The sequence below is a fragment of the Thunnus thynnus genome, chromosome 4, assembly GCF_963924715.1.
Source record: "Thunnus thynnus chromosome 4, fThuThy2.1, whole genome shotgun sequence".
NCBI lineage: Eukaryota > Metazoa > Chordata > Actinopteri > Scombriformes > Scombridae > Thunnus > Thunnus thynnus.
Genome location: NC_089520.1, coordinates 567,197 through 587,855, shown reverse-complemented (window position 1 = coordinate 587,855; position 20,659 = coordinate 567,197). Strand labels below are relative to the sequence as shown.

General features: G+C 40.1%; 2 protein-coding genes across 2 annotated transcripts in view; both read left to right on the top strand.

The window, feature by feature from the left end:
• Positions 1-4,265, top strand: part of LOC137180779 (NLR family CARD domain-containing protein 3-like) — a 12,917-nt gene extending 8,652 nt beyond the window's left edge. The window contains exons 6-9 of the mRNA XM_067586028.1: positions 1,804-1,977; positions 2,670-2,843; positions 3,163-3,209; positions 3,360-4,265. Coding sequence (XP_067442129.1) covers positions 1,804-1,977; positions 2,670-2,843; positions 3,163-3,209; positions 3,360-3,922 — 958 coding nt within the window. The 3' untranslated portion in view covers positions 3,923-4,265. The remainder of the gene's footprint in view (positions 1-1,803; positions 1,978-2,669; positions 2,844-3,162; positions 3,210-3,359) is intronic.
• An 11,090-nt stretch (positions 4,266-15,355) lies between these two features.
• On the top strand, positions 15,356-16,650 carry LOC137180847 (transcription factor HES-5-like). Its single transcript, XM_067586113.1, has 2 exons — positions 15,356-15,668; positions 15,764-16,650. Exons 1-2 carry the CDS (start codon positions 15,606-15,608, stop codon positions 16,187-16,189), a joined length of 489 nt encoding a protein of 162 aa, XP_067442214.1. The 5' UTR covers positions 15,356-15,605; the 3' UTR covers positions 16,190-16,650.
• The last annotated feature ends 4,009 nt before the right edge of the window (positions 16,651-20,659 follow it).

The window sequence follows — 20,659 nt, the reverse complement described above, 5'->3', positions numbered from 1 at the left end:
TGGCAGAGCAGATGGGAAAATTGTGAAGGAACCAGAGGGTGCAAAAGTGTATTTTCTATTTTTCTTGTACATTTGTTCATTTTTTATCCTAAGGCAGAAAATGAGGAAGGGCACCCACAAGACAAGGTGGCGCTCTAGGTGACTGCCTATATGGCCTATGCCTTGAGCTGGCCCTGGATATGGCTGCCCCTCGGCAGGCTTCCTGAAGCTGGCCAAACAGAATAGAATGGGCTCATTGGGAGGGGGCTCAAAGAGACAGGAGTTAAAACGGCCTGTTTCAGACAGGCTGAACTGAGGGGCTGCATAAAGGGCCAGTATAAGATATATAAGGTGTTTTTTGAACTGTGAGTCATGCAAAGCTACCCTAGTGGGGTCCAAGAATAAAAATATGGAGCTGGAAATGAGCATAATACATCCCCTTGAAGGTTTGAGGTGACTAACAGTTAAAAACACAGAGAGGGAGAGGGGTCCTATTAAAAGGAATGTGTTTCGCAGTCTCACTCAGCAGATTGGCAGCACCTGTGTACATCTGCATTTTTTTCACCTTCAACTCTACTAAGTGGTGCCCTTAGATGGCTTTGAACTCACAAACTTTGGATCTAAAAGGAGCAAGGAAGTGGCATGAGCTTAAACTGCGGGACAATTCAGATATACTGTTACCTAATGATACAAGATCACTGTTTTTTATGATGCATATCAATCTAAATATTAAAATTATTAAAGAGCGCTGGATTCACATTGAATGATGGTATATGATAAACATCTAAAGCAGCTTTGATCATAAGAGCAATGTTATGAGGAGCACTGCCATGAGCTAGTATTGATCCCAGAACTTTATAATCAAACAGGGAAGCTGACCATTACTGGGACTTCACCACAGAGCCATCCGAGGATCCACAAACACAGAGAGCAAACTCACATTTTGTTGAGGAAAAACTGATTTGCTTAAAATCAAGCTTCTGGGTCATATATTTGAACATGATTAGTGACAGGAGAAACTCATGCACAGCATTAGGATGTATACCATGTACAAAGTGTTTGAAGGAAGAGAGAATCTGTAAGTTTGAGAAGTGGGAGAGAGAAGAGACTGAGAGCCTGCAGATTGTACTGTTGTCAATGAAAGTGTGACAGTGACTCCCTATCAATTAAGGTTTAGATCTCAAAAACTATAAGTCCTATGGGAAATGTATTTACATTGTGTGAGAGAGGAGGCTTGTGACAATATTTTAAGGTATAATATGTGATTGAGGAATTAAAACTGTGGGAATGAGACGCATTTAGATTTTTTTTCTAGTCTAAAAATAATTCTGCTCTGCACTCAGCCTGATCACATGACACACTGGTAAGACCTGAAAACTGCTGTGAAAGCCCTCACTTTAGATGTTAATTGCTCCAAAAGTACAAAAGGTATGACAACATAATCTGACAACTGAAAATTCAAAGTTTTGTGAATGTTCTAAAGTTTGAGTTGGTTTTGTAGGATGTCTGAGCAGTTGAGTCTCAAATTAACAAAGGTTCCAACTCAGTTTGACAATTCCTAATGTAAACTGCCATTATCAATTTTAATACTTCAAAAATAATATAAAATAACTGAAACATGTTACAATAAAGAAAAACACAAGCACACATCTCTTGAAGAATATGTATGTTTTGCTGTTTAAACAAAGTTTAGAGGACAAACAGTACAGAAGTAGATAGATACCAAAAAAGGGCAAAATAAATAAAGAATAAAGTACAAAGAGCTGCTGTGCAGCTCTCCCGCACTAATGTCTTACTTGTTTTTTCCTTTTTATTTCCTCTCAGGCTGAGTGGCTGTAACCTCTCAGAGAGAAGCTGTGCAGCTCTGTCCTCAGTTCTCAGCTCCCAGTCCTCTAGTCTGAGAGAGCTTGATCTGAGTAACAACAACCTGCAGGATTCAGGAGTTAAGCTGTTGTCTCCTGGACTGGGGAGTCCACACTGTGCACTGGAAACTCTCAGGTCAGAATTAATCAACCTGTTCAATAGCTGAAAATTTTAAATCTGAATGATATTTGAGGATAAACATTTAACCTGTGTAAGAATATCCCTGCTAATATGACTTGTCAAACCAGTTTTTACTAAACTCCAGCAGTAGATAATTACTGTCCATGCAGATTTTTAGTGTTCTCTTTTTTTGTGAATTATTAAGATTTCTTCCAAATGTGTCTAAAAACCGTTGCACCACTGACAGCTAAGTATTCACAGTGGGTTCCTCAAGCATCAGTTTCAGGCTGAGCAGACTTGTGGCCTCTGTCTGGTGGATACTTTGATGAACCACTGTGAAGTCACATTTTACGACAGGAGGCTCCTTGATTTTGTGTAGTTTAACTTCAACATACCAAACCTGAAAAGTCCACACAGTACTCTGCTAAAAAATACGTCGTCTTTCTTCCTCTTGGCAAAAGTTTCACTCTTCATAAACACATTTTAATGTTGTTTTTTTTTACATTTAGATCACAATGATGAGGTAAAAACATGCTGCTGAATCATTCCTGAACTGGTGACTTTTCCCATCTAGCTGGATGTTCAACTTCCTGATTCAGTTCATCTTCTAGTTAGTCAGTTAGTTTGGAGACAGTTTGTTGTTGTATCTGACTGCACACAGCAGTACTCTGACTGTCTGACATGTGTGGTGTTTTGTGTGTTTGCAGCCTTTCAGGATGTCTGATCACAGAGGAAGGCTGTGCTTCTCTGGCCTCAGCTCTGAGCTCCAACCCCTCCCATCTGAGAGAGCTGGAGCTGAGCTACAATCATCCAGGAGACTCAGGAGAGAAGATGCTGTCTGCTGTACTAGAGGATCCACGCTGGAGACTGGACACTCTCAGGTATGGAGAGACAATGTCTGATAGAGGAGGAAGAGCTGGAAACATTTTCTCTGTTAGCACTGATCACAGATCTCAACTGAATCTTTGAGTTTTTGTTATTTCTAACTTAAGTTTCCTGTAAATGTTAGAAAGTTAAACCTGATTAGATACAATCAGGGTTTCAGAGGGATTGGTATACTGGATTCAGATTTGATAAAAGTCTATCAAAGCCCAACGACACATTTGAACAGAATGATAAAACAGTCGACTAGAGCAATGTAACGTCCATGTTTGCTTGCTGAAAGAGAACGTGCTTCTCTGACCCCCCTCCTCCTTTCAGGCTGCAGTCTGCTGGAGGCCAATGGTTGACACCAGGTCTGAGGAAGTGTAAGTGTGCTTTTCATTTAATTCATGAAAACAAAGCAAACTTCAAACTGTGACATCACTCACTCACATCATACTGAGGATAAATATGATGTCATCATCAGAAAATAGATCAATAATTGCAGCTGTATTGTGTCACGTTCTCTCCATCAGATTTCTGTCAACTCAAACTGGATCCAAACACAGTAAACAGAAAACTCAAACTGTCTGACAACAACAGGAAGGTGACGTATGTGGAGGAGGAGCAGTCATATCCAGATCATCCAGACAGATTTGACTGCAGGTGGCCTCAGCTGCTATGTAGCAATGATCTGACTGGTCGCTGTTACTGGGAGGTTGAGTGGGAAGGACAGGCTTTCATATCAGTGACTTACAGAGGAATCAGAAGGAAAGGAGACAGTGATGACTGTGGGTTTGGAAGGAATGATCAGTCCTGGAGTCTGAGGTACTCTGATGGTGGTTACTCTGTCTGGCACAATAACAGTGGATCATCCATCTCGTCGTCGTCGTCCTCCTCCTCCTCCTCCTCTGTCTCTAACAGAGTAGCAGTGTATGTGGACTGTCCTGCTGGCACTCTGTCCTTCTACAGAGTCTCCTCTGACTCACTGATCCACCTCCACACCTTCAACACCACATTCACTCAGCCTCTGTATCCTGGGTTTGGCTTTCGGTCTCATGACAAGTTTGGTTCCTCAGTGTCACTGTGTTCTCTGTAGGAGGGAGTCTCCTGCTGTTAGAGAAACTTTTTCATGTTATTTAGTAACAACCTGATATCTGTGGCTGTAAATGCAGTGTCTAAACCCAACATGGTTTCATGTGAAACACGATGAGTTGTCGCCTGCTGAGTGTCTTTATCCTGCTGTCTGTCATCACGCTGCTGCTTCCTGCAGCTGAGACACAAACAAACTCCAACTATTCAATCTGGATGACTTCAGCTAAACAAATTTTAATTCATATGTTAGTGTCAGTCAGAAGGATGACACTTTTATGTTTTGTCTTCTGGTTAAATATATAGAATTATAATGCACTCAACATATTATCTATGTTGGGTGGACGAAATGCAGTATTTGAAAAAAATGTCATTTAAGTTAAATAAGGCTCATGATTATTTTATTAAATGGAAATAATGATAATAACACTATTTAATGAAGATCCTCCTTTTGTCTTCCTTTCTTTATTTAATGACACTGTTTTATTCTAAAACATTTTTATAGCCATCTGATCTATGGAATGGCTTCTTGCATTTACACATGGTATTAAAATACATTCACATTTTTTCAGCTGTGCTCACATTGTGATAGGATCCCAATATGCAAATGAACTGGGTGGAGCTGACCAACCTGTCAAAAAACATATTGTGGCCACAGAAACTGCTGCCATGAATGAACGTCATTCACTTTTTTGCAGGGGAAGACTTCTAGTTACTGCTACTACTTGTAGCTTTTATGAAGGTTGTTTAACTTTCAGGAAGAGGTGGAGCCAGATGACCTTTCACCTTACTGGGACCATTTTTTTCTTATGAAGGTGTCACACTGTATGGATTGCATTTATACCTGCTGAGATCGGATCACAATGCGAGCCTGACTCCAAATGTGATCTGGCTGGTATGATTGCATTTCCATCACAATGCGTCCTGAGTGCATTAACAGTTGCATTAACATGTTTTTTCTTATCCAGATAACGTATCCTGATATAGATCGCAGGTTAATGCCATATGTAAATGGGGTGAATGATCCACCTCCACACCGTCAAGTGAAAGGTAACATCTTGTAGTTTCTGGAAATGTGTTTGTTTAGCATGTGGCTAAAACACAACCAATACTACATCAGTTCAAATATGGCTCAAAAAAGTGTTTCTGGTCCTCATCTATAATGAGTCATATTTGAATAACTTTAACTAGGACTTTATGCCACAACTATGCAAATCACCACATACCTTCTACATCTTGTCAACTGCACCTGTATAAAATTCCAGACCTCTAGGCCTAACCTTATGGGAGCTAGATAGTTTTTAGTTTGTGGTGTCACTGGTGTCTCAGAACCTCTCCATGACGTCTCTAAGTGGCCAAATTGTGCCAATTGCTTTTACTCATTACTTCACTGCGTGATGCTGAGCTGCTTACAACTGGCTTAAGTGGGTCGCTGGTGAGCCAGTGTTAACAGGTTAATGACTTACAACTTACATTGTGTGTGATGTGGTTACCAGGTTTTGAAAAGGAAGAAGAACTTGTGGAATAACAAGACTAGGTCAAAATCTACATGGCTGGACCATGTATGAGACACTAGAGGGCTTTTAATCTGAAATGACAGATACAGAAAGTGGCAACACGTGGTGACCAAGCCCCCAGGAATTACACTGGGCTTTGACTGAAGACAATTTGATATAGGGCCTTTCTTAATATCAAGTACACCAAGTTTGGACTTGGCAAGTGGACTCAGGAGTACAAACTTCCGCGGATGCTGTCATTCTGTAATTGGAACAGCAGCATTCCTGCTGACAGCATCAAATAATCAGCAATAAATAATGTACATATGAACTCAAAACAAATTGATCTGCATGTTAAACGATGAAGCTGTCATGTTGTTTAAAATAAAATTGTTTACTATGAGATATGATCAGAGTGTGTGTGTACTGTAACTGTCCATCATTTTAAACCAATATTTAACATTTGGCCTGACACTCAAGTTTGTGTACATGTGCTCTATTGGAAGAGCTGCAGTAATCTGTGTAATCGGTGGTGCTTTTGCCTTCGCCGATGTCACAACGTTGGGTTTCTACATGATGTAAACTAGTTGTCCACTGGCAGTTGCAGGTTACTGTACACACAAGTGTTTCTGCTTTTGTTATTTGGCTTTATCTTTTTTTGTTTTTTAGAGAGGTATAGGAGAATGTGAATGCTTATGTTAACTACTGTGCTTTCAGCCTTGCTAAACTATATCACTGCAAGCACCATTATGTCTCATTGTGTTTTCTGGGTTTTTGGTTTTCTGTTTGCTCTGTGTTTTTCCTCCTGTATCCCCAGCCTGCATTTTCTCTCACACCTGTCCTGCATTAGTCTCGTTAGCCCTGTCTCGCTCCCTGTGTCTTCCCCAGCCAATCGGCTCCCAGCCTGCCCTTATGTCTTGCCACCTGTTCCTTATTGTTTCATTAGTTCAGTTTGTATTTAAGTCCTGGTTTTCAGTTCAGTCTTGTTGGATCTTTTGTTCTGTATTCTGTTTAGTGGTGATCTGCCAGCTTTTGTTTTTGCCTGCATGATCTTATATTAAAGAAGTAATTCTTCAGCCTTGCTTTGCCTACAGTCTCCTGCTACTCCTGAACATGTGGCCAAACATCTAGGCTAAGTTCAATTTTCTATTCAGATATAAGTGCAGGGAACAGCAGAACTTCCATGGCAAACCACAGTGGGTCAATGAAGTGATGCAAGTTACTGAAGCAAAGATATTAAACTATATGTATTAAACTATGTAGAATGAAAAAAAAACTTCAATTTGGGGCAATGGTTGTTAAGTCTGAATTCAGGACGGTTGCGGTTAATTTCGAGCCCTGGTCTCTCCTCACTCTGTCTGACTGATAAAGAAACTCAGACTCTGTCACACTAACATGAACTGTGCTCCATCCTACAGGATCATTGTAGACCAACAGGAACACTGAGGCCAGCTGTACATCCCACTGACCACTAGGGGGAGCTCACTGGTTACAAACCATTCATGTAAATGGTTGTGTGACACTGGTAACACTTTGACAAACAGATGCCTCAATAAACATGAATTATAATCCTTCATAAAACAACTTGAGTATCAAAGTCCAAACCAACATTTATACCAGGCTGTCATGTCAGGATCCTACATCTGTAGTTTTATTATGAGTCAATATTTAACTGAAACACAGTCAGACCGAACAGAATCAGCTTAGTTTACTTTTGTCTTTTAAGAAAACATTTTCATCTGAAACAAGATTTCTCATATTTCACTGCTGTCACTTTAAGACGACATGTCAAAAACAAAAACTGTTTGTGTTAAAGAGGCTTGATGTAGTTTTAGGTAGAATTTGGGAAGAAACTGTTGTAGAGGATATTTAGAGAGTTGTAATGATTCATAAAGATGAAACCAGTGGTTTCCAACCTTTTTGGCTTTTGACGTCTTACAAAAAGCAGTGTGTAGTCGGGGTCACATTTCACATGTCTATGAGTTGTTAACAGCTCCACCAAATAGTGATTTTTCCCTCTAAACTTCTCACATGCTTTCATTTCAATAAATGTTCAAATGATCCAATATTTCAGCAAAAATCAAAGATTAGAGAAAAAGTCCAAAAACTGAAAACAGATTTGTGTATCAGAACTTTGTTTTTTCTTCTTTCCTCTCCCATTAATCATCTCACCACCCCTCAGATTTATCTGCTGACCCTTTGGAGGGGCCCGACCCCTAGGTTGGGAACCACTGGACTAAACTAGCTAACTGTATATAAAGTAGTGTAAACTAGCTCCACCTCCAGCAGCTACAACAGTAACATGCTGCTCTAACACTGATGCTTCACTATTAATAATCTAATGATGTCATATATAATAATATATCAGTCAGAGGGACCAAACCACTACTTTTACTGCAATACTTTAACTACATCAAGCTCATAATACTTATGTACTTTTACTGCAATACTTTAACTACATCAAGCTCATAATATTTATGCAGTATATTTTACATTGCTGTACTTTTACTGCAGTAAAGGATCTGAGTACTTCCTCCATCACTGCTTCTGTGTCCCAGAATCTGAGCTCCTCTCTGACTACAAGCAGGATTTAATCTATTATAAAGTTCACACAGTATCATGTATAATCTGACAGTTATTGAGGATCCATAAATAGCTCATGATGCTCATTTGCATTTTCACAAAAGTTTGTCTGCTTGTTTTCTTTCATATTTGAGCAGAGCAGCTCCTTTCATTGTCACTGAGAGCTGCAGAATATGCAGATAAATGGGATGGAATGCATTGTTGTGCACCATGAATGAAGAAAATAACCAGTAAGTGGGCTGCATGCGGCATGCTTCAAATACCTCTGCCAGCTCTGCGAGTGGACGCTGCAGAGATTCTCTTTGTAAACAGATCAACAGTGATTCAACGGTCGGATATCCAGCAGTTTGGTGTCATAATGAAGCCTCACTTTCTGCCATATTCACATGGAAATGTTAAGCTGCTTATTACCATATGGCCGCACTTACAAGCAATAAAGTGCTGTAGGAGCTGCTGCAGGGAGAATGGGACGCACGCTTCCCAGTTCTTCCCAGCTGACAGCTGTGAATGGAGACACTGTGAGAAAGTGTTTATCCTCCTCTGAGCAGCAGCTGGACCTTTCTGCCCATTCCCGCCAAAAAACTTCTCCTCCACAGAGAAACTCTTTGGAAACGAGACACTGAAGTCACGTTTAAAGTCAGTTATTGCTGACGTTGTTTAAGACTGATTCTGAGTTTGAATGTTGTTTGTTATCTCAGTCCTGTGGACACTACTGAGTAAATAAAATGTAGGTATGATCGTCATAAATCTGACAATTTTAAAGAAGATATTTATGGAAGATATTTATACATTATGTTGACATGAAATCTTATAATATATTTGCACATCTGTGATTTTTGATCTAACATGGAGCATTACATTAACACTATATTATTATTATTATTATTATTATTGTTATTATTATTATTATTATTATTATTACTGTTGACTCCTGGTCAATATTTTGTACATTTCATTTCATTGTCTTCTATTTAAAATTTAAACCTGTAGCAGCTCCTCTGGCTTTGAAAATGTTACATGTTCTTACTGTAAATGTTTTTCTTTCTTTTTGATATTTTTTAGAATTACATAATTCTATACAATTACATATATTTTGACTGTTATGCACAACAATACCAAGGCAAATTCCTTGTATGTGTAAACCTACTTGGTAATAAACCTGTTTCTGATTTTGTTTTACCTTGATAGATTATTTTAAGGTGATTCTGTTTTTACAAACGGTGAGAAAACAACCAACATCCGAATTAATCTGAATTTAAATTTCTAGGTATACAGGGTAAAATGTGACCCTAAGATGTTTGAAGACATACACATACTTTGCTTTGAATAGTAATTTGTAATTTGTGTCTCGTGTTTTTTTCCACAAAAGAAGTTAAATTACGTCATTAAAAATTCTTAAAACGACATCGTCCCCTTCACGTAAAAATCCAGAATCTGTGAATGTGTGAATATTGTTGGTTTCTAAGGTTTTCCTGCTGGACACCAGATGTCTCCTCCTTCACTGTAAAGTTCATTATCAGTGTTTTTGAACTGGAGGCTTCAAGTTTCCACATCACACACTGCGTCAGCCGCGTACTGGATCACGATTGGCTCCAAACTGGTTGTGATGTCATAAATCCTGCAGGTATCTAAAGGCCTTAACATCTGATTTTCAGTGAGCTCACAGAAACTTTCCTCCTTCAGCAGATGAAAACAAACTCTGCACATTCATCATCATTCATCATTGAACTGGAGGAACAAGAAGAAAAACATATGTTCTGAGTGGAGAAAAGTCGCTGCAAAATCATTTCAGACAATCAAATCCTGGAGGGACTGAACATACACAGGTCAAAATGTGACCCTTTACTGCCTTTTACAAATGCTAAGATGTTTTAAAGACTAAATAACATTAATAACAACCACTTGTAGGTGTAATATGCATATAACAGCGCCCCCTGCTGCCCTGCAGGTTTCCTGGTGCCAAACAATGACGTGAGAGTGATTATTTAATAAAGTGAACTGACGCTGTGTGGGTCTGCCTCTGACAGCAGGTTCCCACACTTTACAGCTCTATACTCACAAAGAAGGTTTCAGTGCCTTCATGCTAAATTGACCGTCTATTGCTGTTTGGACAATGAGGGCATCCCATGGGAACAGGTGGAGTGTGCAGTAAAAAGAAGAAGACGAAACACAGCGGAAGGCTGGGAAAGACGAGGAAAAGTTGACTTTGACCCACCTTCACATTCATCCTCCACTGATGGGAAAGAAATGTTTTGTTTATCATAATATTATTCTAATAACAGCATTAAACACACCTGGCTGTGTCATGATGAATATGTCAGTCTAAATGAATCCAGTCCTCCCAGTCATATTAATACTCACATTCCTCCAGACACTGGCCGAGGAGGAGGAGTCGCAGCCTAATTATCAACTCTAGACCTGAACTTCATTATAACTCATTAGAAAGTCTTGTTCTTAGTCTCTCAGCCAACCTGGAAAACTTTACAGCCAGTTTAATGTGTTATAGTGTACCGTCCTCCTGGCCCGTACTCTGAACTCTTATCTGAATCTCAGAGTTTTTATCAAACTTAGTCCTTAGTACAGATAAAATAATTATAGTAGGTGATTTAATATTCATGTGGACGTTGATAATGACAGTCTCAGTGCTGCATTTATCTCATTATTAGACTCAACTGGCTTCTCTCAGTGTGTAAATAATCCCACTCACTGTCTTAATCACACCCTCCACCTTGTTCTGACTTACGGCATCAAAATTGAACATTTAATAATTTTTCCACAAAATCCTATTTTATCAGATCATTACTCAATAACTTTTGAATTCCTATTACTGGATTACACACCATTAGACAAAAATGTCCTCACTAGATGTCTCTCTGATAGTGTTGTAGATAAATTTAAGGAAGCAGTTCCATCAGTACTGAATTCACTGCCATGTCTCAATACTACAGAGGACTCTTATGTTAACTTTAGTTCCTCCCAAACTGATAATCTTGTTGATAGTGCTGCAGGCTCATTACGAATAACACTCGACTCCATCGCCCCCTTAAAAAGGAAGATAATAAAACATAAGAGGTTAGCTCCATGGTTTAACTCCCAAACCTGCAAATTAAAGCAAACATCATGAAAATATGAAAGGATATGGCGTTCCACCAAACTAGAAGAATCTCGCTTAGTCTGGCAAGATAGTGTTAAAACATATAGGAAGGCCCTCTGTAATGCCAGAGCCGCCTATTACTCAGCATTAATAGAAGAGAATAAAAACTGCCCTAGGTTCCTTTTCAGCACTTTGGCTGACAAAGAGTCATAACTCTACTGATCCATGTATTCCTATAGCTCTCAGTAGTAACGACTTTATGAGCTTCTTTAATGATAAAATTCTAACTATTAGAGACAAAATTAACCACCTCCTGCCCTCAACAGGCACCGTTCTCTCCCCAAACACAGGAACCTTAGAAACAGCTGTAAATCCTGACATATATTTGGACTGTTTTTCTCCAGTAGACTTGTCTGAACTAACTTCAATGATTTGTTCAGCTAAACCATCAACCTGTCTCTTAGATCCCATCCCAACAAGGCTGCTTAAGGAAGTCTTACCCTTAGTGAGCACTTCTTTACTAGATATGATCAATCTGTCTTTAGTAACAGGCTATGTACCACAGTCCTTTAAAGTAGCTGTAATTAAACCTCTTCTTAAGAAGCCTACTCCTCCACTCTTCCAGTTGTTACAGTAAGGTAATGACAAAAACCCTACTTACTCGTTTAATTTTTTTATTTTTATTCATTCATTTTCTGGCTCTTTGGAGTTGTCTGATTGGTTGTCTGAATATAATAAAAAACTATTGCTGTGCTGTCTGATCTTTGTTTGTGTGTGTATATATTATATATATATATATATATATATATATATATATATATATATATATATATATATATATATATATATATATATATATATATATATATATATATATATAAATATACTCTCTATATATTTCATTTCAGTGAATAGAAATAGTGAATAGAAAGTATAACAGACAGTGACACAGGTCACTTTCCTCCCATCTCCATGCAGGCTGCAGTGGGGGGGGCGGCGGGGGGGCACAAAGCATTCCTGGAGCTGTTGTGTTGAACCCGGCTTTGACTGAGCGCCGAGGGGGGGGCAGGTGCTCCAGCAGCAGCCTGACCCCGGAGCCTGGAGGTGGGTCCTCGCCGCAGAAAGACTTCGCACACTCGTCTGAGAAAAGACACTCATGGCGGGAAAACTTCACCATTGTCAGAAACCTTCTGTCGACACTGAGGCGCCTTCAGATCGAGCTTTTTGTTCCTGGAGGTGGTTTGATGTCCGACACAAGTTCTTTTCCAAAAAGGTTTTCCTTTCTACCAGATGTTTTACTGTGAGTCTGTTTGTCTGCAGCTGTATTATATGTTTGTTTCTATTGTGTGCAGAGTCATCAAGCACCTTTTTATCACTATTGTTCACCAACATTAACACCATTGTTTGGGTGTTAAATCTTTACCTTCAGTTATTACATGAAATAGAAATGAAATCCTGCTGTGATAATGTGTGTTTTCTGATTTGTTTGGCAGATCATCAGTTTAATGACTGACAGCGTGAACAGGTGAGCATCGTACATGTTCAAAGCAGAGAGTGAAGCTCTGTCAAGTTGTTTTTGTTTTGTTTTTTAATGTTTTTGTTTACTTATTTATTCCTCCTCTTGTGCAGCTCCTACCTGCTCCTCTGACTGTAGGTGTGCTGGCTCCCTGCTCGCTGTCCAGATGGCCTATTGAGGCCGCAGCATAATGAGCTGCAGGATCAGTGGCGGCAGGCTGGAGTGTGGGAACGAGGAGCCGCTCAGAGCTCCCACACATTCCTCACACACACACACACACACACACACACACACACACACACACACACACGTGCTGCTTGGCGTGTGCACGTGGGAGGTGTGTGCACGTGGGAGTGCTGCTGCCTGTGTGTGGCGGTGAGGCCTCTCTGAAGCTTTTCACTCAGTGCTGGAATGTGTTTATGGGCCAAATGATGTGTTTTCATCTGCATATTGTGTCATGACTCACTTCTAAGAAATGCATCCTGAAGAAAAGGCCGCTCACTTTTCCCTCCAACTGCCCCCGACACCATCTGCCCCTCTATGCACACGCATCCATGCTGATTAACTCACATTCAGGACGTTCAGATTGCTCCCTGATTTCCTCCTTCTCTCAGGGCAACCGTCTTAGATTCTTCTTCTCTGCTGTTAGAAAATAATATATATTTAACTTTTATAACTTTATTTGCACTGATCTTTCCAAAAAGACATTTACACATGATATATTTAACTTTTATAACTTTAAATTTATTTGTACTGATGGTACAAATGGTATTTTGGGAAGATGTTTCAATTACATGTAAAAGTCCTGCATGAAAAATCATACTTTTGCTGGTGATACTTGTGTATTTCTACTTGAAATACACAAGTATTATCAGCAAAATATACTAAAGTACTGTATTGTCTCAGCTGACCTTCTATAACTGTACTAAAGTACAACTACTCAGTAAATAATAATATATCACAACTGACATTTACTGCTGATACTTTAACATAAAGCTGATAATACTTGTGTACTTTTATTTTAAATGCAGAACTTTTACTTGTAATAGTATTCTTCCATCGTTTCAGGTACTTGTACTTCAGTAAAGTATCTGAGTATCTCTTCCTCCACTGTCTCCTCATATATTCCTCTTAAGGAGGAAATCAGATTATTTGTTATGCAATCAGCATTTAAACTGAAAAAACGGAGCCACAACGTTTCCTCAACAGTGTATAAAGTTATATTTTAATATTTTATATATTCATATATTTTACACTTTGATTTAAGTAATTAATTTGTATCAATATCTGCGTGCAGTAGTTTACTACATCATCTGTTTACATGTTAAATATAGATCTGGAGGAGGAGGAGGAAGAGGAGGAGGAAGAGGAGGTGTAGTGAGCAGTAGGTGAGCAGTGTGTGATGTGATGAAGGCGGGAACTGAGCGTCCACACGCGTCCCTCGACTCTCCGGAGCCTCTGATGTGATCCTGCAGGCTGACAGGCTCTGTGAGGGAGGGGGGGGGTGGGGGGGGGGGCATCTATTGATCCCAGCCTCCGTTCCCACACTCTCTTTCCCATTTATTACACATCCTCCTGAAGGGGTGAGTGACGGAGGGGGGGGGGGGTGACACAATAGAAGTGTGCCTTCCCAGAGGACTCTGGGTAATTGTGTTTAATTGACAGATTCTTCTGGAATGTGTTTTCCCTCCAAATCTCTGCTTCGCCTTTTCTGTGACTCCGTCAGTTAACATGGAGATTATTTAGGATATAAACAGTTTGTATCGTGTGTGTTGATGTTTAGATTTGACTGACTGATAGAAATAAAGATTTATGCATCAAAACATTATTTTCTGTGCTGGAAGAAGTATTCGGATCATTAGTACCACAGCAGTAACACATTATGAAGTATAAATCCTGCTTTTTATATTTTACTACAGAAGTTTTATCAGCAGAATGTAATTAAAACATCAAAAGTAAAAATACAAATGCAGAAGAAAACTGATTCATGAGTTTTGCTGTTTGTAGCTGGTCGAGTTAATTTTAACAACTTCACATCCTTTTGATTTATAAAAATGATTCATATTTTATAAATTTCTTGTATTTTTATGTGTAATTAGTGACTCTAGCTGTGATGAATGTAATGGAGTAAATGTATAAAGTAGTGTCACATGGAAATACTCGAGTAAAGTACAAGTACCTCAAAATAGTATTTACTGAACTTTAGTTTCATTAAACAGCTGATGCAGCCAAATGTTTGGATAAATTATCACTGAAAACTATCTTAACCTAAAACACAGAGAACATGATACTTTGTAATTCCACATGTTGATAAAATAAGTGCAGCAAACACAGCGACCGTCTCTTCTTCTTCTCATCACACCTTCACTTGCAGCTGTTAGACGTGTGAGTTTGATTTGATCTTATTTCATCATGTGAGCTTTGGTTCCTCTGACAGCAGCAGCATCAGTGTGAGCAGTCAGCATGTGTCTTCTCTCCTCATCAAACACTTTGAACGGTTGTAAATAAAAGCAGAGAGCTTTTCCTTCTTCCCTCAGCAGTCAGCTGTTGGATGCTTCATGTGTACAGAGCTTGCAGAGTGACAGTTTGTGAGTGCTGTGAACGCAGCATGTGTCTTATCTTTATGTCTTTAGTGGCCCTAATCAGGCCCGCTGCCCCCCCCCCCCACTGCACATGTGCAGCAGCCTGATCAGACAGACAGCAGGAAGGTTCCCAGGTAATAAAAGTGTAACGACCTGCTTGTGTCGGGTCTGTACCTTCAGATATCTGCAGCGGCGTTCCCTCCGCTGAGGCCGTGAGGCCAGTTAACCATGAGATAATTGATGCTTCTCTCCTATTGTTGTGTGGGCCTCGCCCACTGGCCTCAGAGTGTGGGAAAGCTAATCCTGCCTGGGACTCATGGCTTTGTAATGCTAATGTGGGCCTATAAATAGAGGAGAGGGCTCCTCAGTCAGATCACAGCTCACTGTGCTCTCCCAGAGAAGCTCTGCACTCCACCAGAATGGCTCCAACCAACAGCAGAGACTCTCCCGTCTCACTGCTCTCTACCAAAGACAGACACAAAGTAAGTGCTGCTTTACATCCGCTCACATCACTGCATCCCTGCGCTGCTTCTCTACCTGCTCACTTTACTCACCGCTCTCCTCTTTGCTTCCACAGTTGAGGAAACCAGTTGTGGAGAAGATGCGCAGAGATCGCATCAACAGCTGCATCGAGCAGCTCAAGGTCCTGCTGGAGAAGGAGTTCCACAAACAGGATCCCAACGCCAAGCTGGAGAAGGCCGACGTGCTGGAGATGACGGTGGTGTTCCTGAAGCAGCAGCTGCGGCCTCCGAGCCCGGCCAATCAGACGGCTCACAGCGAGGGCTACTCCCAGTGCTGGAAGGAGACGCTGCACTTCCTGTCCGCCAACTCCCTGAAGGCGGCGACGCTCCCGCACCTCCAGCAGCTCCACGCCGCCCGCAGAGCCGGCCAGGACGCCGGCCAGGACGCCGGCCCCGCGCCGGCCCCCTCCTCCCACAGCCACGTCCAGGGGCCGCTGAAGCAGCTTCCCAGCCCGGCCAGAGCCGTGTGGAGGCCGTGGTAGAAGCTCCACTCGCTCTCTCACCTGATGGATGTTCACCATCATCACTGCTGTAGGAGACGGACTCCACATGTTTTACTGATGGGATTTTTTTCATACTCTCTGAAAATGACTTTTAGTTTTCTTCATATTGAAGATGCTGAGTTTGTGTTGATGCACAGTTTTACTTGTTGAATCCTCGAGTTTCCAGCCAGGATTCTTTGTAGAGACGATGTCTTCGTGCAGACGGTTGCTGAGCCGACTGACACTTTGTCTTGAAGCTCAGAATCATTCTGTCAGTCTGATGAAATGATGTTTTAATTGATGCCTTTTGTGAAGGTTCTGTCGGCAGCACGGTGCTGTGAAATGATTGTTTGACACTGTGTGTTTGCTCAGATTGCTTGTTAAAGTGATTGAATGTGAGAACAAAGACACTTTTCCTGTGGAAACATTTAAAGCCTTTAAAATGAGTCATTGTAGTCTCAGAGGAGAAATCTCTAAATAAACTTGTTTTTGCAAATGATTTGATTCTTTTCTCTTTTCTTGTTGTGATTATTGATGTGAAGGATCAGTTGTGACCTGTGAACAACGATCATTATTATCTCCATAACAGATCAGTGTGATAAGAGAGATATTGATCAGGCTTTGCTCTCATGAATCAATGATCGGAGGTGTTTGGTGTTGCTGCAGAGTCAAACCTCGAGGGTTTAGAGCTTTTCCTTCTTTCCCACAACCTTCAAGCTTCAGCAAAATGCAAAAAGTTGAATTAGATTTGATTCTTATGTGACATTTAATCAATACTGTTATTGTTTTTCTTGCTCCTGCAGCTGTTACAGGATGTCAGCGTCACAGTTAACAGTAGTGGAAAGTACATTTACTCAAGTACTGCACTTACTGTAATTACTAATTAAAGGTACATGCAGACATACTTTTATTACATTTTGGTGGCAAATATTGAACCTTTTAACTCCACTACGTTTGTGTTACAGCTTTAGATATTTTGCAGATTAAAATGGTTCGTCTTCAGACTGAAGTCTTATAAACACTCGTCTGTTCCATTAACAGTTTAAACAGCAGCAGTTAAACATGTTGGTCGAGCACAGAGCACTTTATAGTACCTGAAATATTATTTTACTATTTTTTTATTGGTTTTATTGTGTGCATGTATGTTTTTTTATGTATTTTAATGTATGAATGATACAGTAAAGATGCTGCTCAGTTTGTCTGGACTGTGTGTGACTGAGCACAAGAAAACAATGAAGTATTTTTTTATCTCATTTTATCAATTTTAAAGATTAAACTGTAAAATATGTCGTAGTTGAAATGAAACTCCACCTCAACCAGCTGCAACGCTAAAATACTGCAAACACATTAATGATCATTAAGGATCAATAACATCAATAATAATAATAATAATAATAATACAATATACCGAAAACTAATATATTGATTAATTATTTGGTTTTAAGAGAAAACAGTGAAAAATGTCTATAACAAAATCCTGAAGCAAAAAGTATCGTCCAGTAAACATCTGAACAGAAGCTCCGCTGTATGTAGTAAAGTATATTTCTATCATTCATGTGTGTGTGTGTGTGTGTGTGTGTGTGTGTGTGTGTGTGTGTGTGTGTGTGTGTGTGTGTGTTTACCGAGAGTGCACTCACCTGGGAGACCACACCTGCTCTGCAGCCTGACTTACACCTGCTTGCATCAGACGCGGTGCAGAGAGTTCCCACGCTTCCACACAGGTCTGGTTACCAGGACGACACCGAGACGTTCAGCCGCTACGTCTCACATATAAACTCTACTTACTGCAGCTAACCTGTTGTTACCTGATATATCACAAATTCACCCATTAATCAATTCAAGTTTGATCAAACAGAGCTGTGTGTGCTGTATGTTCCTCTCTCCTTCTTTACCTTCCTCTTCTAAAGAAGAAGGTGGGAAATTCTGACAGAAGAATAAACTCTGGATTTATGGAATATTTCTCAAATATGAAATGGGATCAAAGACGTTTTTCTATTAATTCAGAATTACTACAACATTGTATAATCAAAGTCAGTACTGTGAAATTGTCATTATTTATTTATTTATTATTTTAATTTATTGTATAATTTACTGTATGAAGTATCACCGGGTGACACACCCACACACATTATTTATGTATATCATTAAAAAAATGTATTGTCATCATTACATGGGCTGTACAACATAAGTAAAATGTATAAAATGACAATAAAATAAAGTATAAAAAAATCAACAAAAAAAAAAAACAGAGCTGTGTAAAAGACAACCTAGGGGTCGGGGCCCTCCAAAGGGTCAGCAGATAAATCTGAGGGGTGGTGAGATGATTAATGGGAGAGGAAAGAAGAAAAAACAAAGTTCTGATACACAAATCTGTTTTCAGTTTCTGGACTTTTTCTCTAATCTTTGATTTTTGCTGAAATATTGGATCATTTGGAAATACTCGAGTAAAGTTCCTCAAAGCTGAACTTGAGTAAATGTACTTCGTTACTTTGCAGCAGTGACGTCGCTGGTTTGGAGCAGCTCTGTGTGATCTATTTAAGCCTGACAAACATCACACACATACAAAGGCTGGCCAACTTTCCCTCCAGATCTGGAGGCCGATTTGTGAGAGCAGAGGAGGAGGGGGGGGGGTCAGGGTCAGGGGGGGGGGTTCTCACCATCATGGCGGGGGGATAATTTAACACGGCACACTTCCTTTGTCTGGGGGATGAAGGGGGGAGAGAGGCTGAGGAGTGTGGGAAAGCAGCGCAGAGGCAGACTCCACACAGGGACGCCCTGCAGCCCTGCAGCCGCCCTGCTCACCAGCTGTTTGATGAAACCAGAGCTGACAGAGCTCACGACTCAACGGCAGCCTGAGGCTTAATACAGAGCTCACACACACACACACACACACACACACACTAAACATATTAAACACACTAAGAACAATAAACAAACACACACAGGAGCCTCCTGCACGCGTGACAGCATGCAATCCGATTTACAGAGCCGAGGAAGCTGATTGATCTACATATCTGAATACATGTTGATGCTTTACATGCATCACTGCTCTCTGTGTGTTTACATCTGAGTCAACATGGAAAATAGGACAGGACAGCACAGGACAGGACAGGACAGGACAGGACAGGACAGGACAGCACAGGACAGGACAGCACAGGAGAGCACAGGACAGGACAGCACAGGACAGGACAGGACAGGACAGCACAGGAGAGCACAGGACAGGACAGCACAGGACAGGACAGGACAGGACAGGACAGCAGAGCTCATAATTTTTTTTAACTTTCTTCAACCCTCTTCAATCTCTGTCCCCTGATTGATGGACCTCCCCCGTTTCTTTCTTTCTTTTTTAAATTAATTTCTTTTTTATTCACTTTATTATCTTTTCTTTGTCTCCTTTCTCTTTCCCTTATAAATATGTGGATTTTTATGAATTAAAATTACTTCATCAAACAAATGAATCACGCATCAAAGAATGAATAAATTGTTAATTATTACTAACTACCTTTACCTGTTAATAACATTCAAGACATCATAAATTACACTCGATAGATTCTTCCCTCCATGATGTCGATGTTCTGGACTGTTCTCATGGGTTTTGAGGATTGTTTGAGTGTTTGAGATGTGCAGTACTTTGTTTATATTATTATTGTTTTATGCTTTAACTGCGATCCTCATTGTTAAACTGACTCTGTCTTTTCTTCTCATGAGCAATATTACTCAATGAAAATATCAAACAAAAAGTAGAATTCATGGCAGAGCTGTTGTGTTGGGTGACATTAGATTGATGAGGAAATGTCCTTTAACTTTCACATAAAACACATTTCAAAGAGATGCAGAAAAACTAGTTCACACATTTGTTACTTCTAGGCTGGATTATTGCAACTCCTTATTATCAGGCTGCTCTAACAAGTCTCTAAAGACTCTCCAGCTGGTCCAGAATGCAGCTGCACGTGTTCTGACTAAAACTAGAAGAAGAGATCACATTTCTCCCATTTCAGCTTTGCTGCATTGACTTCCTGTAAAATCTAGACTAGAATCTAAAATCCTTCACTTCACCTACCTTTCTCCTGCTGAACACCTGCCTGTTATTCTTATTATTAGTCATTATTATCGTTGTTGTTATTGTTGTTATTGTGCTTCTCTGTGTCTCCTTGTTTCTCTCTCAACCCAACCGGTGGAGGCAGACGGCGCCACCTAGTGTCCGGTTCTGTTTGAGGTTTCTTCCTGTTAAAGGGGAGTTTTTCCTGCTGCTGATGGAGGAATGTTGGGTCTCTGTAGATTAAAGAGTTCAGTCTAGATGCTTTATGTGGAAACAGACATGAGATGACTTCTGTTGGAATTTGACGCCATATAAATAAAACTGAATTGACGTCCTAATAAAGTGCTCACTGACTGTACATATATTTATATATATTTGATCGGTTTGTTGAGATCTGTTGATCAGAAGAGTAAAAACATGCAGGTGCAGAA